The 26,689-nt window shown below is 45.6% G+C and overlaps 1 protein-coding gene across 3 annotated transcripts in view; it reads right to left on the reverse strand.

Moving 5' to 3' along the window:
• Positions 1 to 26,689, reverse strand: part of SMG6 (SMG6 nonsense mediated mRNA decay factor) — an 890,340-nt gene that overhangs the window by 74,646 nt on the left and 789,005 nt on the right. For all 3 annotated transcript variants that reach the window (XM_069226152.1, XM_069226151.1, XM_069226153.1), the window contains one exon: positions 21,344 to 21,484. In XM_069226152.1, coding sequence (XP_069082253.1) covers positions 21,344 to 21,484 — 141 coding nt within the window. The remainder of the gene's footprint in view (positions 1 to 21,343; positions 21,485 to 26,689) is intronic.

Here is a 26,689-nt window from a genome sequence, read left to right on the forward strand (position 1 = left end):
TACGCTAGAGAACAGGAAGGGAGGGGGCAGTGAAGAATCTGTGGTTAGTATCCATTAAAATGTGTGTTACCGAGGTAAAGTAACTTGTTCTTCTGATGGATTCTTCTAACTACAGATTCCTCACCGTTAGACTAGCTATCAAAACATTACCTCCCAAGGTGGAGGGTCTGTGGAGTGGGCTCAGATGGAAAACGTCTTGCAGGATTGAACATGCGAGATGCACATCCTGTCAGAATTGGTTATCCAAATTTGTAGTGCCTTGTGAACATATGCACTGACATCCCTGTTGTGGCTTTACAGATGTCAAGGACAAGAACTCCAACACAGCAAAATGAACCCTCAGTATTTAGAGAGGCTGCTTTTTGGACTGTGAGTAATAGATCTTAGTGCAAAGGGGTACCCGCCTTGACAGAGTGCTTTTCTGTACTGCTTTACACCCTTTTTTGCCCGAGAGAACCCATAAAAGTTGAATGTCTACTTGATGGTGTTTGGTGTGATCAATGTAAAATGTAAGGGTCTTCTGGGGTCCAGCAGATGAAATAGCTTCTACTTTGTAGGAAGGATGAGGGCGGACAAATAACTTTGAAAGATAGATGGATTGCCTAGTGTTACAAGAAGTCAAGACTTATGGGAAGAAGTCCACTCTCACCCTCGGCACCAGTATGTCTGGAAAAAAAGGTGCTGAAAGGCAGCTGCACTGATACATGTCAGACCTTTGAGAAAACACATCTCAACAGGTAATTTAAACACTGACAGAAATGCTGAAACAGTCAATAAATAACCTTCAACAGTGGTTTTAAGCCTTGCTGAGGCAAAGTCAAAACACATAACAAAATATTCAACAGGCTTGTAAAGGGTCTGTCCTGTGTACTCAACACCAGGCCACAAATCTGTCCCAGCACCCAGTGTAAATGAACTTTGTGGAAAGCCACCTGGCAGTTAGTGCAAAATTCATGACTTTGGTTGGTGAACCAAATGCAGCCAACTGCTGCTGCTCAATCTCCACTAATAGAGGTGTAGATTGTGAAGGTTTGGTTGGAGAATCCTGCCCTACCATTGTGACAGAAGATCCCTCCAAAGTGGTACCATGAACGGAAGGCAGACACACAAGGTCAAATGGTCCAAGTACCACACCATCCTGGCCCAATCTAGGGCCACCAGGATGGCTTGGGACTGGCAGTGGTGCTGTCCTTGCGAACCTGGAGCAGCCTCCCTGTGATGGGTGGCAGGAAAGCCTTCAACACTAGACAAAAGGCCTGAAGCTCCAATAGATTACAGTGGAGATGGTTTCGCCAGAGACTAAATTCCTCTGAGCCCCACATCTCCCAGATGACCTATCCCATTCCTGCAGGTACACACCACAATCAGCACTGGGTGGAGAAATGACAGGGGTATTCTGCTGACAGGTTGCTGTTCAGTAGCTGCCACTGCAGATCTTGTGTTGTCTCCAACGAAACCTGGATGACATGTGACAGGTTTCCTTTGTGCTGGGCAGACTGAGACTTTAGATTCCACTGGAGAATCTGCATACAACACCTATCAGAACGAATGAGCAGGATGAACAAGGCTAACAGACCAAGAAGCCTCAGAGCTGCTCTTATCAAGATCCAGGACCAAGGCTGAAAAATCGGGATCATGTCCTGAACTTGCTGCGACAGAGGTAAGGCCCTGAACTGCAACATGTCCAAGACAGGTACTACAAAAGAAAGTCTCTGTGAATGAGTCTGGTGTGATTTTGACTCGCTGATTGAGAACCCCAACGATGTCAGGAGGTTCACCGTCGTCATGAGTTGGTCTATGATTAACTGTGGTAAGCCAGACTTCAACACCTAGATGTCGAGGTAAGGGAAAACTGGTATCTCAACATCTGATGAGGGGCAGTTTTCACCATCACTTTCATAAACATCTGAGGAGCCCTTGTAAGGACAAATGGCAGAACGGAAAACTGAAAATGCTCTATGTACAACCTTGAACTGCAACCAAAGTCTGTGAAACTGACGGACGGGCACATGAAAATATGTGTCCTGTAGGTCCAAGGCTACCATCCTGTGGTCCGGATCGAGGGCAAAAAGAACCTGGGCCAGTGTGAGAATTCTAATGTGTCCTTCCTCAGGAAGACATTAAGAGGGCAAAGGTGTAAGATAGGATGAAGGCCTCCATCGTTCTTCGGCACAAGGAAACAGCGGGAGTAAAAAACGGTCCCTATTTCTGAGTCAGGAACCTTTTAGATGGCTCCTTTGGACAGCAGAGCTCACACCTCTTGCAGAAAGATGGTGCTCCAATGAGAGCCGCTCTGATGTGAGGAAGCTTTGGCGGTCGGAAAGGAACTGAAAGGCATAGCCCTGCTGAATGATTCAAGGACCCAATGTTGGACCTGACGAACAGCCACTCTGGTAGGAAGTGTTGGATCCTGCCTCCCATAGGGCAGCTGTGTGCCAATAAGGGCAAACTAAAGTGACTTGTAGGCTGATGCCTCAGTAGAAGGGGGACTGGGACGACTGATGTCCCTGATGACCAGAGCAGTGTGTGCAAAATGCCTGTCCCCGCCACGGAACGATGGGGTGACTGTAGTGGTAGGTGGGGGGTCTGGCATTTCATGTACACAAACACTCTAAAGTAGTCTTGAAAAGACGAGAACTGATCGGGAAGCTATGTGGCAGGAGTAAGGAGGCCCAGAAACCACACTGTAGCCTGAGTTTCCTTAAAGCATTCTAAGGCAGTCACCTTTTTCACCCAATAGGAGGGATGCATTGAAAGGCATATCCATAATGGATGCCTGCATATCGCCTGAAAAGCCTGTGGATCGCCTCCATTCATGGTGGTGGAGCACTACATTAGTGCAACAGTTCACCCTAAGCAATTGGTGATATCCAGGTAAGCATGAATTACTTATTTTGTGACACCCTGACCATCTTGAATGGTCTGAGCCAGAGAGGCCCTAAATTCTTTCGGGATCACCAGTAAGATCTCACTGGCCATGTTCCAGATGGCATGCGCATATCAGCCTAAGAGGTATACTGCACATACCTTGTGCTGGTGCATTACTGACAAGTTTTGTAGGATCAAGCCATTGTTTAAACCCTGTAGTTTCAGATGGGGACAGTGTTCTCTTGCCTACTGAAGTTTGATTTGAAATATTCAAATACCGATGAAAGAGGTAGTGGAGCTCCGGATCAGTGTTCAAAGGCACAAAAATAAAGGAATTGATGTCAGCAAGAAGTGGTGGTGCATATATGCTACTATGCCCCACTGTTTCCAGGGCAGAACAAGGCCAATACAGAGCTGCATGGCACCACCCAGTAAGATACTTCTGGATCCAGTCTGGCACCTAAAGTACATTATAAAGAATATCTCTGGTCTAATACTTGCGCCAGACAAATCCCTGCCAGGGTGACACTGCTCCAGGCTTACCCTGCGTGGCTGAGCAAGATCCACCTATAGGAAAAATAATTCGAGGCCCATCCCTAAAAGGGTGAGAATGGTCCAGACCAGGTGCCTCCAACCAATCGATCGCAAGCTACCAGTAGCTCCCAGATCCTTTCAGAGTAGCTAACTACTTGGAGCTCATTTTTAAATAAGCACAGGGTCGCATTTTTCCTTTTAAAGTTAAGAGAAGGCTGTGTTTATCTTACATTATCATCAGGCTGCAGATAGGAGGGCCTGATTAGGAATAATGTTGGAGTCATATTTACGACCAAGGGCACAGAGGTGAAGCACTGAAGTACTTAAAGCTTAACTAAAAGTTCTTGTCAACTCAGTATTAGAGAATGTGATTGGAGAAAATTAAAATGAAACGTAACCTTGAGGATTAAGTTGACTTTTCATTTTAATGTTCACAATTTTGTTTTCAAAGGGCTGCATCTACCAACAGCAGGCCTCTTGCTCCCAGTAGAACACTGTGCCATATAACTGGAAAATATAGTCATTTTTTAAATTTGGTAAAATTTAAAGTGCAGAAAAATGTTCCACATTAAGAACATTTTTGCACTTTAAGTTTCTCCCATTTAATTTAAAATAATGATTGTATGTTTGTGTTATACATGTAACGGTGCCACATATGGCAAAAGGTATGTCCTGTGCCACAAGTACATACAACACAGGCTCTGTTACCCATACACATATAGCCCATTTATATGCACACATGTTCATGCATTACCAAAAACCATGCTCTCACTGACACACACACACACACACACGGCTGCCCTGTCATAGTATCCCTAGTCGAAGTATGTTTTTTCAAACAATAATATCTGCCTTTATGGACATTAGGCTTACAGTCAAGGAAGCCGGCAATGGGGATGTCTGCTAAAAACGCGCAAGTAGCTTAGCCTTTGGTAGCTCATGATGATATTCACTAATCAGAAATAGCTCTCGCTACAGAAGAGGTTGGAGACCCCTGGTCCAGACTCATCCCTGCACCTGTGAGAGTGATCTAGTTCACTACACACGTTAACAAAACTCATCCCTGCACAGGTGCGTGAGGGCCAGACTGATACCCGAAAGGGTGAGCTAGCCCCAGTCTGTCTGCATGAGTTATAGAATTCAAGACCCATATACAGCTAGTGATAGGACTGAGTTTGCGTTTTTGAAATTGCAGCTTTCAGGGTCAGTGGTCTGTATTGCAGGGTTGCTCTATGCTGATAGAGATTTCTGAGTATTTTATCATTTCAGTTGCTCGGCAGCATTTAAAGTCAGCAACACCTAACAGAGAGGAATCCTCCAAAGAACTTTAATGGAAGCTAAATGTTATGACATCAGGATAGAACCTTAGTGCAAATGGAATTGTCTAAATGAAAGATTGCCTCGTTTACAATTTGTCAGTATTCTATAGCTAAATGACGATTGCAAAACCTAATACAAGATCAACATCTATCATAATGCAATGGGACCTTAATGAAGACAGAGACCTATGAAACGTTCTGTGATGCTTTGTTTGAGCGCTGCTACTATCTGTGTTTCAATTCCAGAACAATCCCTGTACAAGTGAGAAAGCTCCAGACCATCCCTGGGCAGATAAGGGTACTCTTAACCAATCCCTACAGGTTAGAGTTCCATACCTACAAAGGCGAGCGCTTCTGACACGAACCTGCACAGATGAGACAAAGCTCGAATACAACACTTGCACAGATGAAAAGGCTGAAGACCCTTGTCTATACTGGTTAGCATGCACAAGGCCCATGCATGTACAAGAGAAAGAGTTCCTGGCCCATAAAAGAAACAACGCCCTAGGGAAAGAGGCCCTGGTCATTACTTGCACAGGCAAAGGATTATGCAGACCCTAATCTGCAGATGTGAGGGAACTGTCAAGTACCATAACTGGAAAAGTCAGAGGGCTTCTCGCTCAAAGGTGAACACAAAGAGAGCACCTAGCACATACCCACCGAGACAGAAGGATACGAGACAGAACTTCAGCCCACAACTGTAGAGGTTGAATAGGGCCCGTTGGCCGACATGTACACAAGATAGGTGATACAGACCATAGCTTCTCAAGTGAAGGCTTCTTGCCAAAACCTGCACCAAGCACCAGTTCTATAACTCTGTAAGTCAAGACTCACGTCTACTCTTGTGACAAGAAACTGCACGTTCCTGCACAGGTGAGCAATTCAAACCTGCACTTGCACGGTGACAGTGCTCCAGGTTCACAGCTGCACAAGTGACAGAGATCTAGACTCATACCAAGTCCATTCTCCAGTAGTGAGAATTCTAGTACCGCCACTCAAGACATGAAAGAGCACCACGTCATCACCTCCATAGGTGAGAAAGGTCCATCTTCATTCCTGCACAGATGAGAGTACTAGGCCCTCAACTACACAGGTGAGTGAGCTCCGGGTTCAAGTTGCACTGGAGATGGTACCATGAATGGACCGGTAAGAGTGCTTCAGGTCTGTTCTGCACTAATTGGATTTAAGTACCACACCTCCATAGCCGAGAAAGCTCTGCACCCTCTCCTGTACAAGTAGGAGAACTCCTGCTCCACATCTGAGCAGGTCTGAGATCTAGTATCATGCCTCACACACCGAGCTACAGATCTATGCTGCACTACTAAGATTCTAGGTGTTCAACTTCCATCCATGGAACACATAGCTGCAAGCTCATTCTGCACTAGTGAGATTCTAGCACTACATTTGCTCCATGTCTGGAAGATGGGGCTCTAGGACCACACCTACACAAGTGAGAGAGTCTGGACCTTCTCTTCCACTAGTGGGATAGTTCCATCATGGTCTAGTACCTGATCAGATGAGAGCGTTCCAGACCCGTGTATGCGCAGGTGAGGACCCCCGGGATACGCCTGCACAGGTGGGAGCTACAATCCTATACTTGCACAGAGAGAGATAATGCACAGAGGGAGATAATGCCCAGTGACGTCGGAGCTGATGACAAAAACTCTCACTACGCGGGCCACATAATATTAGAAACCTTGGAAATATATCTCGCTGTGCTGTTTGCCGAACATCCGTTTACTGCAGCTGCTCTGCGATGTGTGGCCGTGGCACGGCTAGTGGGCGGTTTCTGTATCAGACAGGATGGGAGCCCCGGCTCTGACCTGCCAGTCACCTTCCCTTCTGAGTCTTACTGTGGCAGCTGTGGGCAGCTCCGGGGAACCGAGGCAGCAAATCTAACAGTAATGCGGAAACCAAAAGCGGTAGCATGGCACGTATACCAAGGGAGGGTGTGATAATTAAACAGAACGGGCAGCGAAGGCTTGTACATGACAGCAATGAAGTCTCAGGCTTGCCATGTTCAGGGGTTACCAGCTAGTCGGGCCCCTGTTAACATATATGTGTAGCACCATTCGACTGACATCAAGCTGGCCATGCCCCACATAACCAGCAATTGTGTGCTTCATACCAGTGGTGTGGCTAAAGGGGCTGGGAGGATTACTGCCCCACCAGTAACTGTCCTGCCCCTCCCCCTCTTCAGCCCCACAAAGCCTGGGAAAAGCGATATTGTTTGTGTTTACATTTCATGTTTTACTTACTCTTGAATTCCCCAACATTATTTTTTTTCCCCAGACTACATTTCGGTAGCTTTTCCATGCAAAATATTACTAGGCTATAGCACCTACTGTGAAAAGAGTCACCTGCATATGTCTGTGTGAGTTCAGGCTGCGGGTGGGGGTTTCTAACAAGCCATAACTCAGAGCTGTGGGGTTCATGCCCGAAGTAGTGTGCATTTCTCTCAAGCCTATCAGTGGGTTAAACAGGGGTTGAGTATAAATGCTCTCCCAATTATTTGCCTCCCTGCATTAGCAATAGTTTTGTGTTATTTCTATGCAAAAGGCAGTGATGGCGGTCCAGAGCTGTGAAAGCATTGACAGAACGAAAGTTAAAGACGGCAGCGCGTACAGGTGACTGGGTACGTTGCGTGGGAGGGAGACGTGGGTATGGAGATGCAAGGAAGAATGTACAGGAGAGAATCAAGCGAAGATGCCGAAGAGGAAAGAAACGAGGTGTGATATATGCAAATGGGGCGTTTCAGAAAGATACCAGAAGAAAAACAGCTCAAGTGTCTGACCGAGACACTACTAAAGACACAGGATGCATCGCAATCGAGGTAGCGGCTTGCAGTGAGACTGCCGCCTTTAGATATAAACACGGAGGCAGATTTAATCAGAATCTACACAGTGTGTTGGATGGTCTCTTCTCCAGAAACTAGAGTAAGGGATGGGGGCTGCTTCGGAATCTAGACACACTGACCGGCCACTTTCACGGTCTAACAAGTTTAGACTCAATTTATATTCTGCTAGTACCGCAAGTAAGTAATAGAACAGAATGACAAAAAATGTAAACCCTTACTTCTCATGGTAGAAAACTTAGAAAACAGATCGGAAGAAGTTCGTGCAGCACAAAACGCACAGAATATATCAATAATTCAATAAAATAATTTTCAAACAGTGAATTAACAAATAAAAACGATGAATACAAAATATAATTTGATAAAGCAGCCGTGAAGGATAAAAGGCCTTATATCGAAGCAAGGTGGATATAAAAGAAAGCAACAGAAACAAAAAAGATTCAGATTCTAGACACTGTGATAGGTACATCAGTATGTGACAGAATAACAGGGCATACCGCTGAACCTACTGGGTGAAACCGTCTCTGAATGTAGATTTCAGAATGAAGACAAAACGTCGCCTGCTTCATAACTCAGGAAAGGCACAGTGACGGGAGCGGATTTCGAATCAAGTGATGGGCCTGAGAATCAGAGTCTAAGCACAGTGGCGCGTGACTTTGCAAACCAGATCGCCTCACAGCATGGATAAAAAAAAATGCGTCAGAATTTAGGCACATTGACAGAGACCCCGTCGAAATCTCGCAACATGAACTTAAACCGAAGTTCAGAGTGCATTAGCGACGGGTGACAAGGAGTCCCAGTGACCGTCTGCGGAGCACGAGTCCTACAATAATTAGTATGAACGTGGGAGGGAAAGGGATGAAGTTCCAGCGACACATTGCGCGGAGGTGCAGTCAGTGTGCTATGGGGGTTGGATGCGAAATGTCGCACCGTTAACCAGTGCAGGTAGCTGCAGCCAGTACTGATCTTGCCTGGACAGAGGAAGGCAAAAGACAGAAACGCGCTCTGTGTAGCCAGGCCATCTCTGAAACCTTGAGCATAACACAAAGTAAACCACCGCAAGCAATGAGAAAGTTCAGTCCCCTTGCTGTAGCGGTGCCAGTCCCCTCAGTCCTACCCGAAGGGCTTGGGGGCTAAAAATACTAAGAAGGCCCATTTCCTCCCTACCTATACAGTTTGCGTCAAATGTCTTCCTCAGCACTAAACCTGTCAGATTGCAGAGTTATGCTCCACCACTGATACCGGTGCCTGTGAAGTCTGCTGACCGCTGCGCCGCTCTCCACGTCCGAGGGCTTCCTGTGCGCAGGCGCCAGCCGCAAGGCGCGCGTGCCAGAGCGCGTGTCTGTGCCCATTGTTCTGGATGGAGCCATGGATGCAGGGCTTCTATCTTTAGCATTCTGCGTTCCCAAGAGACGGACTGAACTTTGGGAGGAGAGAAGCACTGACGACCAGAATCTGTCTTGGTATCTTCAGTAAAACAAAGGTGTGAACGAGCGAAAAAGAGCCGCTAGTGCACAAGAAGTATGGAAACTCGCTAACTTCAATCTTTGTACCACAACAGTCGAGGCAGCGACTTGGGAGTTGAGATTTTTCGACCATCACTGCGTGCACCTAACAGAAGTATTGACAAAGCCACTAATACTCAGGACTGAAGGGCCGATTTACTGTTCAGGCCAAAACTTTTTGACATTCCCATACGTCAAGACTGACAATCTTGAAAAGGGCTTCCTATTAAAGATATGACGTAGGTCATTAGGTGAGGGCGCGAGTGTCATGATATACAATGGCCATTTTCAATTTACTTTTCTAACAAGGCACATTGCCACGTTAGAACTGTAAGTAAAAGCAAAAAGGTGAGAAAAAAACGTGCAGGCTAGGACAAAAAGAAAGCAAGCAGTCCAAAAGGCACCTAAGCAGCTGCTGGACCCGCGAAAAGAAACAAAATACAACGGGGAGCGGAATGAATCAACAAGAAGAATTGAGAAACTGGGAGGAAGAAGAAAACATAAAGGAGTAAGCAGCGAGAGGAAGCACATGCACTCCCATGGAGAGCTCACTACAAAATAAAACAAGCATTACTAATGCCACAGGGCTCGTTTAAAGTGCAAGATATACAAGAGGAAGCCAGCATGAAGCGGCAAAATAGGCCACAGTTGTAGAGCTGACCTTCATGTTGCTCAATGCCAGCACTGTAAGGAAAGGGTACACCTTAAAAACCAACAGCTTTAGGCGAGGCAGGAATACTCCACTGGGTTGTGCATGGTGTAATTGACAAAGTCTCAAGTCAATGGCTGAAAGAGGCCAGTGGAAGAAAGCCAACGGTAACGAGGGGCAGACCTGTCACGCTATGCATACTGTAAGCACAGGTTTGACAGCAGTTCTGTCAAATCCCAGACTAAAAAAAAACATCTTAAGTCTGCAGTGGAGTGACATTTCAACCAATCAGATCACTGCAAGACAGTAATGCTTCTACGCAAAGCAAGCACAAGAACAGGGAAGAACATCACTGAATCAAGAGTAGACAAATTAGCTTCCTGCAGCCGAAAAAAATGGTGTATCTAGTGGGGAAAAGTAACTGCAGCTATTCGAAAGGTAGGAGCTGTCCGAAGTGTTACTGAGAGGACAATCAATAGCCTTAAATTAACATTCCTGAAGCTGTTCAACTGTGTCCAAGTAGTGATGTCTCTGTAATAAAAATTAAAAAAAACTCGAGAAAAGCTGATAATAGATCAGTGAGTTGTCTACATGTAATAGAAACGGAACCACTCAGAGATTTCCTATGCCTATCCTCAGGAGTTAGTTCAAGTTTCAGTATCTGCTGCAGTGATATGCATGCAGCGCTGGAACAAAGTGTGAAACAGACAGATAATTGTTCCAGCAGCATTTCTTGAAAATGGACACAGATCCATGGCAGCCTAAGTGAAGCTTTCCAAATGTTTCCCAATGTGGTTTGCTGTCACCAGGATTCATCCAAGGGGCTCACGTATGTTCAGAACCTTTCGCTGAAAAGAGCTGAAGCTGGTAGGAGACGACACATTTACAGCCACCCATTTATTATTTGTTTATTATGTTTTTTTTTTTTTTAAGTTTTGGGTGCCCACCTGGAACACCCACCTCTTTAAATTTAGTTGGGGGTTGTGGAGGGTGCTCCAGAGCTCCCACCGCACTGTCGGCTCCCTGCAAGCACCAGCATGGGTCATGCAGTAGCCTACAAAACTTTTTTTTCCTTTTCTATAACTGGGGTGCAAAACATTATTCTTTTTTTTACAATGAAGGCTGCAGGGGCAGCTCCAAGGCTCTTGCAGCCCCGCTGACTCCCCTGGCTGGCACTGCTCCCACCTGGTGGGAGCAGCTTTTCTACTGCTTCCGCCAGGTGGGAGCAGTTCAATATTTCCCTGCCTGTGAATCTACGGTGTCCTGGTGGATGGGGTCTGGAAATGGCCCTGGATGGGGTGGTGGGGCGGGGGTGAAGGTGGTGGTGGTTGGGGATGGTGGTGCTGCACAACCACCTTCCCTCAATCTAATACATGACCCAGGGGATGGGATTCCCGGTGCTTCAATTGGGGCTTGAGGAGGGGTGCAGCACGCCTGCTCACTTTTTGTTGTCAAATAGCCCCACAGATGAGGTCCCCGGGACCTGGAATTGGCCTGGGAAGGGGGCCACATGATATAAAACATTCCAGTAAGGTGCTGAGGTGGATGAACTTTTTCTATGGAAACGTGGTGTCCTAACTACAACTACCCAGTAGTGACCTCCACTGTATGTATGTGTGTGTGTATATATATATATATAGGTTGCTAAATTAGAAGCTTCAGTTATGATCTGGGTTGTGCATTACATACCACAAGTGGTGAATTTGAGGGCTTTATATAAACACACACACATATATATATGTAGTCAGTGCTTTCAGCCAGCAGTGTAAATCATCTGGTCTGCTCAAGTGTCTTCACAGGAGTCAATTCATTTATTTTATCATCTCAAATCGTTACAATATAATAAAGTAAAAAAATATTCTTAGTTTGCATTACGGTTCTCTATTAAAACTGAAATATGAAAATGGCCTAGTAAAAATGAAGGAAGAACGGTGTAATCCAAAATCAAAAAGAAAAAGTAGCCCAGCCCATGCCGCTCAAGACATCAAAAATCGTATTTATCTACAAAAGAGAAATACAAATATAAATACAAATATAACACCATTTGTCTAGAAATAAAATCCTCCTTTGACTTTTCAACAAAGAGCTAGAGAAGTGTTTGTTTTCTCGTTTGACAGCACAAAAACAAATGATTTGGCCATACAAACAACCAAATTTGCAAATTTTATTTTAACGCTTAGTAATTCTAAATACGCTCGGTGAGGCAGGAAAAATAATTAAATAATTTTCCCATACAGTGTGCCCACACCAGGCCTACATGGGGTTTTAACTTATTAAGCCTTTGGTAATTTTACATAAGTAACATTTTTGCGTGTATACTGCAACCGGAATAGAATTAAATCAAATTTCTTGAAACACTCTATAAGCAATAAGTCTGAGCCTACTAACCAGTGCCATGACTGATGCATTAACTTGTCTAATCCCCAGCCTCTTAAAATAGTTTTTATAACTTAGTACTCTTTTATACTAACTCGGACAAATGTATATAGGGTGTGTAACTGACTTTTCTCGAGGACACAAAGATATTAAAGATTGGCACCTTACAGCAATTTATAATTTCGGCCATAGGATTGTGGAGCAAGGTAATTTTTGAGTTTACTACTTAAGCCAGTCTGTTACATATAAGGCTTCAAAGCATAAAGCTCCTAGAAAACCTTTTAGGGAATTAAATGAGACAACTTAGTCCCATATAGGTTTTGCCTCTATATGTCCAATTATGTCATGCAGGGGATCAGTATAAGGGATTTGTCTGAGCTCCCATTATTTCTAGCCAGAGAAGAGACTTTATGGAACTCTTCCCAGCATCCTTTAAACAACAGCTGAAAAATATAGTTAGTACTGTACAGAAACCTTGCTTGCTAACGCAAACTCCAGTCACAACTGTGACAAGGAGAGAGACACAGTAAATACAAATTTCAATCACCTTCTCATGGACTTATTCACCCATGTAGCTAATTTATCTCTGAACAGTATGGCCCGATACATCTAAGTTGGAATTAATATGGCTTTCAGAACTTGCAATATGTAGTCCAGGGTGAGATTATAACGTTTGCAATGCAATTTCCTAAGTAGACACGGGAGGTACAAACAGTTTAGATCAGCGGTTCTTAACTTTTTGACTTCTGTGAATTATTATGGTAATCCAGGGGCCTCCACTGAGGCTTTATTGGAAGCTGGGAATCCCCAACCCAAGCAATTCCTTTGATCTGAACTTCAAAATAATACAAACAACTACAAAAACAAATATACACCAAAGGCTCAGATAATGAAATATTTAGTTTGAGTCACAATCAAATATAAAATAAAAACGTTTTCACATTTTCAATTTGCTTAGTTATTTGGATGTACTTTATTAATTGTAATATATGAATTTTATTATTATTTCATTTGGAACACATTTGTGGCCCCCAGGGGTCCTCGGACCGCAGGTTAAGAATCACCAGTTTAAATTATAATGCATACAAATGTGCTTCTGGTCCAAGATGTTCGTCTTGCTGCACTCCTAAATAAGTGTAAGAGTCAACCTGCACAATTTGTATGCATCTACTGACTAAAGTAAGCCTTTCAATTGCCATCAGTAATAATCTTAGATTTACTTGCGTTAACTATTACATTGTTAATGCTGCTTTTATAAGATATTGCAGATCGAGATAGCTGCAACTTATCTGGCGTTTTGTTCAAAATTGCAGTATCACTGCCATACAGAAGATGGAAAATGTCCAGTCCCACAATGTGTTTAGTAATTTTCTTAGTTTCTCAATGTTAATGCCCATATATTAATTAAATGGTGATGCTGTCAGGAAAAAGCCTAGATTCAAATCAATCAGATGGTATTTCTTTGGGTACTCTTGAGCGATCCCAGACTTTGATATACACCGAAGTATTATAATGTAATGTTGCAGTACTTTGACTTAAAATATTCAATGCAAGGAAAATGCCCATTGATTCAGATCTGCTCCAAAACTCCTCTGGATGGAAAGGGAGAATGTCTGCTTGTTTTGCCCAAAGCTCTAGTTTAGCTATAAAAAATAATGTGAATCAGTAAATTGTCCTCGGTGCCCCGGCAGACGTGGATGTCCTATGGGCTAAAATCTTTTGTAATGTGGGCCTGGCGAAAAGAGAGGTAGCACGTCGCTGGGTGGTCCTGGAGGTCCCGAACTTGGGGAAATGGACAGCAGCTAGAAGTCTCTATCAGATAGTCACCTACAAGAGTAGAGGATGCCTACATAAATTCCTCAAGGTTTGGGGGGCTGGCTCAAGTTCTATGGCCTAGATTGTGCTGAGGAAGTGATTAATCCTTGCCGTGATATTGCTCCAAGGTTGTACTGCTATCATTAAGATCATTGTACATTTTGTCCTCCCCTGACTCTGTTGTCTGATGCCAAGTTCTGAGTCAATATATGTGAATGATGCACCGTCTTGCTTCTCTCAATTGTACAATTGCTTTTTTTTGGGGGAACGGGCCTATCGCCCTATCTTGCGGTTTACCATGTTGCAATGAAATAAAATAACTATATATATTTTTTAATACGTGAACCATTTGGCATCAGTAGGTAAGAGAGCAATCAGTTATTGATTGAGATTTCCTGACTTAAAAAGTGAGTGAAAGGACCCACACCAAGAGTTAGGAATAGTATATAACAAGCCAAGATACTAAAAGAATGGACATGTTTGATAACAATATTCTGATATTTTGTTTTTAACACCTATGAGCTTAGGGCTCCAGATGCTCATACTGATTCCTGCTTTGAACATACCAACTCTTCTCACATTGTTGAGCTTCAGAATTTAACCTCAATTAGAACCCATGCTTTTTCCTCAACCCGAAAACAAAGCAAGCTTACATATTGATCCTACTGATTCCAATGTTTGGCTTCAACTGCATTTCTAGCATGGATGGTTTTTTTTCTTTTAAGAGTTCATGAGACCCCCACAATTTTCTACAAGAACTTGTTTCTTAACGTCTGTAACACTAATTCTAGTTGATACGTTTTATCCCAAAGTGCCAGAGTGGATCTGAAAGATTTTGAGGAGCATTGCTCCTGTGCGCAAGTAGATGGTGCTTTGCAATTCTGCACTGACTTTGTTCCATCATGGAAGTGATAATGGAGTTGAATGTAAGTGCCACCCCTGCGCACTGGCATCAGTTTTTTTTACTCTGTGTCCTTGGGTGTGAAGCCCAATACTAATTAATTCGAGGTACCAGTGAGCTGATCACTAGTTTGGAACCATTTTAGATAGAAAAAAAGACCATTCCACAGAACAGAGAGGCAGTGAAGAATCTGCAGTTAGAGTATCAAAGCACAAAGCATGTTACCGAAGGTAATTTGTTTCTCTGATAGATACTTCTAACTGCAGATTTCTCACCTTAAGAATAGATACCAAATCAGCAACTCCCAAAGTGGTAGGTCTGTGGCTCAGACCAAAAATGTCTGCAGGACCAAAACGGCGGAATGCCCATCTCATCAGACCTGGCTGCGAAGGCAGTACTCCTTCACCTACATACTGATGCGCTCATTCAAACCTGACAGGTGTCAAAGACAAGCACTATGCATGTCAACGCACTGGTGCATGTCAGGTAGCAGCCTTAGCCCTGGTAGATTGGGTCCTCAATCCCTCTGAAGACTACTTCCAATGTGTAGCAAATAATAAAGCAGAAAACTATCCTCTTTGACAAAGTACTTTTCTGCACTTCCTTGCCTTTTTTGTCCTAGAGAGCCCCACAAAGAGCTAATCGTCCATCCAATAGTCTTTGGTATGTTTAAAGCTCTTTTGGGATCCAGACAACGCAGTCTCTCAAAGAACTTTGAGAGATTTAAGGATTGCCCAAAATGAAAAGTAGTTACGACTTTTGGCAAAAAGATGACCCTGGTCCTCAACAACACTTTATCCAATGAAAAAGAAGTGTAAGGTGGTACACCCAAGCAAGCTTGCAGTTTGCTCAGGAGGTGAGCTGAAATTACTGCAACCAGGAAGACAGTCTTTAGAGTCAGGAGACACAGTGAACAGGTTTGCTTTGGTTTGAATGGCATCAAGACGAGGAAAGTGAGGACCAATTTAAGGTAACACTATAGCACCACAAACATTTTTGGAGGACAAGTGAGTGAAACTTCTCAGAAATCTCATCACAATGGGTGATTTGAACAAGGGTGGTTGGTAAAGTAAAAGTAAAATGGCCATAAGGGTTGACAGATGACTCTAATGGTGCCGACTACAAGTGGGCCAGAGATAAAACAAACAATAAGACATCCAAGTTTGTTCTTTAACTCTTCAGTACTGAGGGTGCCACACCAGGCTACAAACTTGTCCCAGAGACCAGCATAGACATACTTTGTAGAAGGACCCCTGGCAACTGGGATGACATCCACAACTTTGGAAGGAAGAGTGAATGAAGTCAACTGTTGCTGTTCAATCTCCATACACAGAGGTGCAGACTGCACAAGTTCGGGTGCAGGACCCTGCCTTGCTGTGGCAACACAAGATCCTCCTGAAGCTGTGGCCTGGTCAGTGGGCAGATGCCCATGTCCAAAAGTTCAGGTACCACACTCTCCTTTCACAATCCGGATTCACCAGGGACTGGTCGTTCCTGTTCATCTTCAAAACTGTGGCATGCCAGGCAGCAGGGCATAGGCCTACAGGGGTACCTTGCTCCACTGTTTCTGGAGTGAGTCTCTCAAAGACAGCCTTCTTGGAAAATTTGGTGCAGAAATATATTGATCTTATGGGTTCTCAGCTCTGGTGAACAAATCTACCCAGGGTTATCTGCATTGCTGAGAGATGCCCTGTATCACCATGGGATGTAACCACCATTCATGATCCACCACAGCTGAGTTTGTCCATCTTGGTGTCCACGGATCCCACTGGGTGGTTCATGACACAGGAAATGCCTTGGCACTCCAGCCAGCTCCAGAGGCGAAGTGCCTCCTATCACAAGACCAAGGACTCTATCTCGCCCTGCATGTTGCATTACCATATGGCAGTGGTGTTTGTCCGTGAGAACCTGAACCAGCCTCCTTTTGATGAATGGCAGGAAGGTTTTCAGCACAAGGCAAATAGCCCACAACTCAAACAGGTGGATGTGGAGTTGGGTCTCCGCTAGAGATCAGAGGCTTCAGAACGCCACCCTTCCATGACACCCGCATCCCAGCAGCGAGTCATCACTGTCAGCAATAGGTGAGTCAGGGAGAGGGGTCTATTGCCAGTCCAATTGCAGCTGAGTAGCCACCACTGCAGATCCTTCGCAATTTCCTCTATAATCTTAATAGAATCCTATACGTTCTCTTGGGGCTGGGCCCACAGAAACTGCAGAGCCTGCATATGCCATGTGGCATAGTCAATGAGCAAGATGAAGCATCCCAAGATGCCAAGAAGCCTCAAACCCAAACTCACCGACCCAGGATGGAGGCTGAAAGATCTGGATTATAGCCTGAGTGTCCTGACTCGTTATGGTCAAGCGAAGGCCTAAACTTGTACTATATCCAGGAAGGCTCTAATGAAAAGGAGCCTCACCAAAAGTGTCAGGTGTGACTTTTGTATGCTGATAGTGAACTCAGCGATGTCAGAAGGTATGCCATTTTCCAAAGGGGGTCTATTACTAATTGTGGACCCACCTTCAACAACCAGTCGTCGAGGGAGGGAAAAACTGGCACCTCTGACCAGTGCTGCGACCACCGCCACCACTTTGATTAATACATATGGGGACTGGAAAGGCTAAAAGGGGGCAAGGCAATGTGAAAATGTTTTTGTGCCCACCTTGAACCAAAAGAAACATCTGTAGAACTGCAGGACATGTACACAAAAATATGTGTCCTGCAGGCCCAAAGTCACCATCCAGTTGCCTGTATCCAGGGGAGACAGAACCTGGGCCAGCGTGAGCATCTTGAATTTGTCCAGTTTAGCCTTTTTGTGCTTCCGATTCAACTTACCGAAGACTTGGATTGCAGCAAAGACCTGTTGTGGGAACAGGACGGCACCCTCGACTTCAAGTGGGACTTCCATGACTTATTTTAGTGTTCAGCAATGTACAGCAACTTTGCTTAGCGTTCCGCAAAGCCTTCAGAATTTTAAGGGCACACACTTCATAGGAAATGGGAGTTGTGCCATGAAGTCAAGACACAAGAGAAACACCTTGTGCTGGTTTGTCACAGACATCTGTTTTCTACAGTCCTTCCAAGGCAAAAGCCCTGTAATTTTTAGAGGGGAAAAAAGGGGAATTTTGAGCAAAAAAACTCATTAGCAGATGAGGAAAATTTTGAGAAGCTCTGGGTTTGCATATGAAGGCACGGAAATAAAGGCACTTATGTTGACAAGCATAGTTGGCACTTACATGTTGCTCCGTTGTCATTTCCAGGCAGAATGAGGAGATGGCCTTCCCGCTCCTTGAAGCACGTCACTCCTCCTCCAGCCCACCACTCACTTCTACCTTTCGGGGGTCCAGTGGTCAGGCAGGCCCCGACCCTCAGGGGGCACGAGCGCGCCTGAGGTGGCCTTCCTTCCCACCTCCCCCAGAGGCACAGGATGGTGCACGAATAAATAAACGCACGTCACTTCTGCTCCTGCATCTCAGGGTCACCTGGTCAGGCAGGCCACCCATGCCTCTCCCATCCACCAGCTGGGACACTGGTGCAGCTGCGGACCCCCCTCCCCCGACCCTGAAAGGGGCCAGCGCAGTTCAGGTGGCCTGGGACTCACTCCGCCCTCTTCCGCGCCTCCCACGTTCGACTCAACACACTTAGCTTCCTTACTGTTCCGACAGGCCGAGCACCTGCCAGCGTGTGCACTCCGAGCGCCCCCTGAACAACCCTGACTTTGCTATGATGTTTGCTATTGTTTGCAGTTTATTAAAAAATAACGGGAGAAAGAAGAAATCCCTCGATTTGGGAAAATGAAACCCCAGTGGTTGTGGGCAGGCGGCCAACGGCCGGAGGGCACATGTGTGCCGTCCCAGAAGGGCTTTCACCAGGCCCGTTTTACAACCTCCTCAGCACTGAAGCCAGGGTTCGCGCATCTGGCGAGACACATGTGTCTGGCCCAGGTTCAAGGTGGAAAAAGGAGAATTATGGAAGCCGAGGGCCCTGGGTACTGAGGGGGAAGTGGGAGGTGGGGAGAGGGGGAAGGAGAGGTTGGTGAAAGGGAAACGTCTTTCCTACAACAGAGGTGTGCTCTGCACCCTCACTTAAGGAGCCAAACACATCCGGCGCCCATGCTTTCACGGGACGGTATTCTCCGGGCGGACCACAGCAGACGTGACGAGCAAGAGGCCCTCACACAACAAGGGTTCCAGCAGCGGGGGCAGCCCTAGAAAACAAGCCTCTGCAGGGGAACTGTACTAGCAAGCGTGGCCCGGAGGGGTATCTGCAAAGCACTCGTAGCTGCTGTACCAAACCCTCAAAATGACGAGGGACGGAAAGAAAGGCGGAAACGAGTCTGAGAGAAAAGGCAAAAAACAGGAATGAGGGAACGAGGAAGACAATGATCTCCAAAACGTTTACAACCGTTGCGGAGCAACAGTGCACTATGTGTAGCCAACCTTAGACGCCTGGTCGGTTGGGTGGGAGAACTGAGGTGTCACAAGAGGGAAACGGAGAGCCGGGGTGCAAAGTGGAGGGTCGGGGATGGTAGGAGAAAGAAATGAGGGCGGAGCTGTCTCCGGCAGGAATCAGTGCGTGATGGAGTCAGGCACAAAGGTGGCATTGAAATAGGGGTGGAAATTGCTTGTGTTTAAGAACCAATTCGAGGCGTGCCACTGGGTTAGAAATCATGGCTGCTAGCGGTTCAGAAACCATGGTAGATACAGAAATCAGGGGCAGAGGTGATAGTACTAAAATAAAGGAAGCATGTGGGATACTGAACAAGGCCAGCAGAGCCCAAGGGGACAGGAGCTTGACCGTTCGTGACCCCTCTGACCACACCGGCACTCGGGCATTTCACGCTTCCTCGTCCTAACTGACATATTTACTCAGAGACCCACAAACAGAAGAGGAAGCTGACGGGAGAGAGCGCCGGGGCCTTCCCATCACACTCTCACCTGGTGCTCGGGTTTCTGGGAAGGATCGACACAGCTAAAGGCCATTCCGTGGTACTTGCCTAGCTTACAATGGCCTGGACTAGGTCGCCAAAGCTCAGGATTTCACCTCTGGGACAGGAGAGAAGCTGCTCACCTATGCTGCTGGCTGAAGAAGGACTTGAGCTCATATCTGGGCATACAAAAAGAAAAAGGGAGCACACTGCCTTGCATTCAAGCGGAAAATAGCCCCAAGGCATCATGGTAAATGCAGTCATTTAAATATAAATAGCGAGAATTTTTCAAACAATGATTCACCCTAAGTAGGTGCAGCAAGTGCTGTATCGCTGTAGAAAGTCTTTCACCTAAGGTAGGTGCAGCGAGTGCCGTATCTCTGGACACGTGTTTCTGGCTTTCGGCCGTCATCAGCTGTGTGTCATATCTGGGCATGTCGAACCCTTGAAAAATGCAGGTTGGACAGCCCAGTCCACCGTGCATTAAGATGTGTAGAGCAGTACCCTGTAAGGGTATTTAGGAACGTGTGTTCTATGGAGGAATGAGAGCACTGGAGAAATGGATGCACTTTAGATTGCCGATTGTTTGCAATGGTCTATAAACACCAGGGAGGAATGTTTGGGTAGAAAACAATCGCCTCAGCACCTTTACGTCTGTGCCCCATCTGATTCGCTGTGACATAACACCTTCTACTTCAAAGAGGGGGGTTAATCCGGGGTCACTCAACCACTGCTCTGGGTGCATTCCAAAGAACCTGAATGCACTGCAATGCAAGGGCGACCAAAAGAAATACACCAATTATGGGACAGGCCGGGTGCGGCAGTCCATCCCTATCACCAATGACCAAGATGAAGGGCCATTCTGAGCTCTGAGTGGCATGCTACGAAAACCGTCAGCAGTACAAAGGCACTCCTTGGCACCACCCGCACTGCAGCAGCGCAGGAGACTGGCACACATGTTTTTCTGGTTCCATCAGTACTGCTGGATTGGAGAACTGGATACACCGGAACACGTGTTGATGGCACTCAGGGCATGCACAAGCATTAACGATTCAAGTAATTCAAGTATGCATTTTTGAAGATTTATATTGGCACGACAAGGTCAACAAAGGGCATTCAAAGCAGCTTAATAGCAATGTTTGCATCAAATAAGGCAGTATATACAGTTCATCAAAGTACCATACACAAACTTACATTAGATCAGACAGCAATCAAGTAGCAACATATTAAAACAGATACTAAAAAGTTAGTAGACTTTATCACGGATGTTTCCTGAAGGAGCACACCTCACGGAACTAGCACATATAGGTGCCATGGCCACCGGGTTGGACAGCCATAGGACACAAATGCACTTGTATGCTACTGGGAGACAGCATTCAGTGGCTCCACTGGCAGAGACGAGACATGGTTGCATCATACTTACCTTGCACAAGTAGATAGTGGAAAGGATCTGCTGCCACAGCTGGAGAAGGACCGGGGGACACCAACACAGGCTTTAATTGGCACTACCCCCACAATCAGAGGCACAGGTTTCCTGGGCATGTCTGCATGCGAGGAGTTATCTCAGAGGCACCTACACTGGTGCTTCTCCTCCTACCTGAATCTTGTCTCGCCGTTTTTGTTGTTCCGCAACCTTCTTGGACAGGACCTGTTTCTTGGCTCTCAGTGCCTTGAAGTCATACTCTTCCCCGCTGCCCTCTGAATCGTCTTCAAACTCTTCAATTACAACATCGTCATCCTTTAGAGGGAAAAATCTGTTAGACAAGGAACTGTACACAGCCCGTTCTCATCAGCTTTAATATTCCATTGGGTATAAATGTGTAACTGAATAAATTCCAACAAAGTTCAAATAGGCAGCTTAACATTGCTCACCTGGAGCTTTCCTTTTGTCTTGCACAAACCAGGAAGCAAACAACTTATCTTGACCTCCGCTCCATATCGAGCCCCTTGAATGAATCCCCCCAGCAGTACCAGACACAAGCTTTTACATGCTGTGTCCAGGACAGGGCGACAGCAGTACCTGGCGACAGTCAACCCTTTAACTCCAGCACGGTGAATGGTAACCCGTTACACAACATTTAATTCCCTGTACACGACACTAGGGCAGCAATGTGCAGCAGTGTGACAGCAATACACAGACTACTAGTTAACTCCCCGAGTGTGGCCCCAGTCCACAGCACTGCAGGCACACAGCAACTGCAGACACAACCTACTACTCTGTGTCCAGCCGAGAGTGAGAGCAAAAACACATACACAGCAACTGCAGACACAACCCTTTATCTCCTGTACAGGGGAGTGTGGCAGGAACACAGAACAGCTGCAATCGCAGCTCATTATGGGGGTTATTACAACTTTGGAGGAGGTGTTAATCCGTCCCAAAAGTGACGGTAAAGTGACGGATATACCACCAGCCGTATTACGAGTTTCATAGGATATAATGGACTCGTAATACGGCTGGTGGTATATCCGTCACTTTACCGTCACTTTTGGGACGGATTAACACCTCCTCCAAAGTAGTAATAACCCCCTATATCCAGTGCAGGAGTGTGTGGCCACAAGACAGGGCAGCTGCGGACACAACCCTTTATCTCCTGTACAAGGGAGTGTGGCAGGAACACAGAACAGCTGAAATCCCAGCCCATTCTATCCAGTGCAGGAGAGTGTCACCACAATACAGAGTAGCTGAAGACACAACCCTTTCTCTAGAGTCTGCAAAGGAGAAAGTAATAGCAACTGCAATAGATGCGTCTAACAGCCACTGATAGAAACGACATTGCACTCAATCTCTCATCCCTTTACATAAGGATCTCTCTACATACCAGCAAAGCCAGACAAAGCTCACCTCTTGTATACAATAGTCTAGAAGCTAAAGACAGCAATGACTGCATATACAGCAACTCCCTATTCCGTAAAAAACTCACTGCTACAGGCAACAAATACAGCACAACCACTTACCTCCTTTACACATGTAATACAGTTACACAGCTACTCACCTCTTGAGAGCCCAACTCACAGAAAGCACTAGCTGCAGATACAGATGCTTGCATCATGAAACTTAAGTCTACTCGCCAAACACAGTTCCAACATAAGCTATAGATCACAGCGACATTAACATTAAAAACGACAATAGTTGGAGAACTCAAATTCTGAGAGGCTGCAAATTCACCTACACAAGATACTGCATTCGCCATCCAGTGCATGCCTTAAATCACAGCACTGGGCTTATATTCACAACGACCTACAATTCTGGTACATCTCAGGGGTACTAACCTTACATGCCCACAACCCCTCAACACCATCCCAATGTTATGTGTCCACAACCCTGCCAACATTAGGTGTTTTCAACCCCCTCAAGGAGAAGTGAACTATATATCCTTGCAATACCTGTAAAACCTTCCCAAATCTTATGCCCTCACGACTCCTACAGTTTTAGTACATATCAGAGATACTAACTTTACATGCTCACAAACCCTCAAGACCACCCCAATTTTATGTCCCTACACCCCTGCCAATCCTCAAGGAAAGGTGAAGTATATATGCCTAAGATAAATTAAAACCTTCCTAACTGTATGCCATCATGACCGCTCAAGAACTTCTCAACTTTACATTTCCAATCCCCCATAAACATCCTAACGCTCACAAACCCCAAACCCTTCCTACCTTAATGGACCCCCTACATCTCAGGAAGTCCTCAATAGAAGAAGAATCTAGAAAGCGCTAAATGGTAAAGTAAAAAACATGGAAATTACCCATCTCTAACCCCAAGACCCAGAATAGCAACAGCTGCAGAAAGCACCTTACTTTAAACTCCCTCTTTGCGACCTAGGTGCAGCCACACATTCAAAGGACAGTAACCTTCCCTCAAACACACACACATATATATATATAACACATAACAAGATTCACACATTTATGACAGCATGCACAAGTCAGTTCAACTCCATGACACAAGAGTACATCACTGGAGGTCCAGTAATTCTTTACAGTGGCAACAGCAGCTGGAACTCTTTTGCACCCCAAACCTACTGCAAAGGCATGTGCCCCACCAATTACAACACAAAGAACCAGCCCGTTCCTTTTCAGGCTGTGACTAATCTAAAGAAAGCATTTCAGCTTCATATCCAACTTGAACAAGCTGGATCTATTTACCTATCCTATGTTTTCTTTGCACAGAGTTGAACCATTCAAGGAGCATCCAAGCCAAGCTACTTCGGTTTGCCAGATGAACCTTTGAGGTCCTGCTTTTCTTACAGTCCCTTCCCAGCACTCCCCACAAAGTCATCTCTGCGACCCACGGTGCAGCACTATCTTAGCTGATGGTGAGATATTAAAAGCTATGTGTTTGACTTGGCTTTGTACTCAGTGCATAGCACATCGTGCACTTGGGTTATGTGGCACTCCATCGAACCTTTAGGAGCGTAGAATTCTTTGATCAGTTCATCTGCCATTCTACCCACCCCCCAGGCATGGTCAGATGTCCTTATCAGAAGCAGGCTACCGTCCTGCATCTGGGGAACACCTTTGGTTTCTATATCCCCTATCCTACAAACCACGACCAATTGACCAACCATCTCAACACTTCCTACCCGCTCGGCTTCCTTACGCAGACTGCCATGGGAACGAGGAAGAACGTTAAGTCACATAGGATCGAGTCTCACTTCCCTCTCTCAGGTTTGCCTCGAGTGCTGATGAAAGGTTAGTGAGTGGTGATTGTGGTGTAAACTTAAGAGTTCAAAGGGTGACTACAATCTCGGCCGAGGTCAGGTCGTGAAAAGGCAGCTCGTCTGCACGTAGACTCTGGCTGCATGAGCGATTACACACTTCATAACCCAGATACCAGGGAGGAAACTGCTACCAACGCATACGGGAGGAAGTGATAGAGGCTGCGGGCAGAGTCGACCCATGAGACCAAGCAGAGCATTTTAGGACAAGACTTCAACATTGTATATCTGAGGCCTCTCGCAGGAATACTGTGAATTACTGAGCACACGGGGCTGCGGAGGGGTGCAGCAGAGGGCAGTGCACTGCTACAGGAGCGACAGTAGTGACAGCAGACTAATGGTGTAGTCTGTGGCCATCCAGCTCCGGAGCAGAAGAGACTACTGCCAGTCAAGACCCGGTAACATTGGTAGAGCTCATGGTCTTCATTTAACCTAGTCTATCATTCTAACAGTACAGTAAATACATTTATGCTACAGGAATGCCTACTAGATGCTGACCCTCAACAAGAGTACTAACAGGAGTTATACTGTCTCTGAAACCAGCCTTCACGCCACCTCCAGAGTAAGCTTTAATCACTCGAACACATCTATCGCTCGAGAGTCAAAGAATCCAAGTGGGATTTCGCAAGCAGTAGTACCCTGTGCAAGTGAGGAAAACAGGCAGTTTCATCTATGAACATGCACAGTGTTCTGTATAAACCTAGGGACCGATTGGAAAATGCTGACACTGCCTGGGGGTTGGCAATATCCAATTAAATCCAGGCAGTGGGGCTCCTCCTATGTACCTATTAAGCGATTATTATGATGCTGCCACAAATAGAGGCGTGTTGGACTGGTACTCCTACCAACCTTTGTCAATTTTAAATGTAGGTACAAAAAATATTGGAGAAACTACTACATAATAGACTTCAAAATGTTCCCACAACTCATTCACTGACATCAGAACAGGTTTGTTCCAAACAGGAAACCTCCACAAACGACTATTCCATGTTATAGAATGATCACCGCCAGACTGGGCTCATTAGGTGGTGATTTCTGTGGACATGGAAAACGCATTTGACAAGCAGAGCTGGAACTACATATTTCAGGTTCTAACAGAGTTGGGATTTGGCAATGAGATACCTTTGTGGATTCGACTCTTCTATGAACATGCAGCTGCAAGAATTAAGTGAGGGAAGGAAATATTAAAGCAAATGCTCAAACAAAGGAGCACAAGGCAAGGCTGTCCCCTCTCGCCATTGCTGTTTTCCTTGTAGATGGAACCCTACGCAAACTATATATGCAAAAACAGGAAGCATCATGGGATGGCAAAAAGCATAAGATTTTGTTATCTGTGGACGACATGTCACTATACATACATAATATTCACATAGACCTTTGTACGGAGACTGGAGGAATTTGAGATGGTATCAGAGCTTAAGATGAAAAGAAACAAGTCTCACACCTTCACCTTAACAGACCGGAGAGCTCAAAGTTGTCCCAATCCAGCTTTCAAGCGCGCCACAGCACTGAAATTGCCTTGTTGGAATTGACCGAACCCCTGAAGATGTCCTGGATCAGGGCCAGAACTCTACCCTCATCCTGTTAGACTTGTTGGCAGGCCTTGAGACCCTCTCTCACAACATATTGCTGCATCGTCTGACAAGTACTAGACTGGGGGTAATGGCTTAATTCTTTTTAACAGCCAGATAACAGTTGGTGTGGATAAAGCTACATTTTTCCGATGCTAAACCTATCAAATGCAGAGTACCCCAGGGATCCGCACTAAGTCCTACATAGTTCAATGTTTTTATGTCCCAAATTGCTGCTCTGGTGAAATCACTTGATTTCAATATTATATTGTATGCAGATGACACGCAGCTAATGCTTTCCTATGCAGGTGCCATGGACACTGCAAAGGAATCCTTTCCAACCTGTATGAGGTCAGTCATCGGCTGGCTCAGAGATAACCACCTGCAATGCAATCTGGACAAGACCTAAATCCTCCTTTCCAGGCCTGACCCTGGTCCCGGTTGGAATGTATACTGGCCTAGTGATGGCCAAGCTCCAAACCCCTCCTACCCCTACCCCGCCTGCCAACACAAGCCACCAGAAACCTTGGAGTAATCTTTGACACAAACTCTCTTTTCAGTCCCAGATTCTTTCAGTAGTGAAAAACTGTTTTTGGATTTTGAGGACAATCCATTTTTTTTACCCCTTCTTCCACGGAATGCTAAAAAAAA

The sequence above is a fragment of the Pleurodeles waltl genome, chromosome 3_1 (genome assembly GCF_031143425.1).
Source record: "Pleurodeles waltl isolate 20211129_DDA chromosome 3_1, aPleWal1.hap1.20221129, whole genome shotgun sequence".
Lineage (NCBI taxonomy): Eukaryota > Metazoa > Chordata > Amphibia > Caudata > Salamandridae > Pleurodeles > Pleurodeles waltl.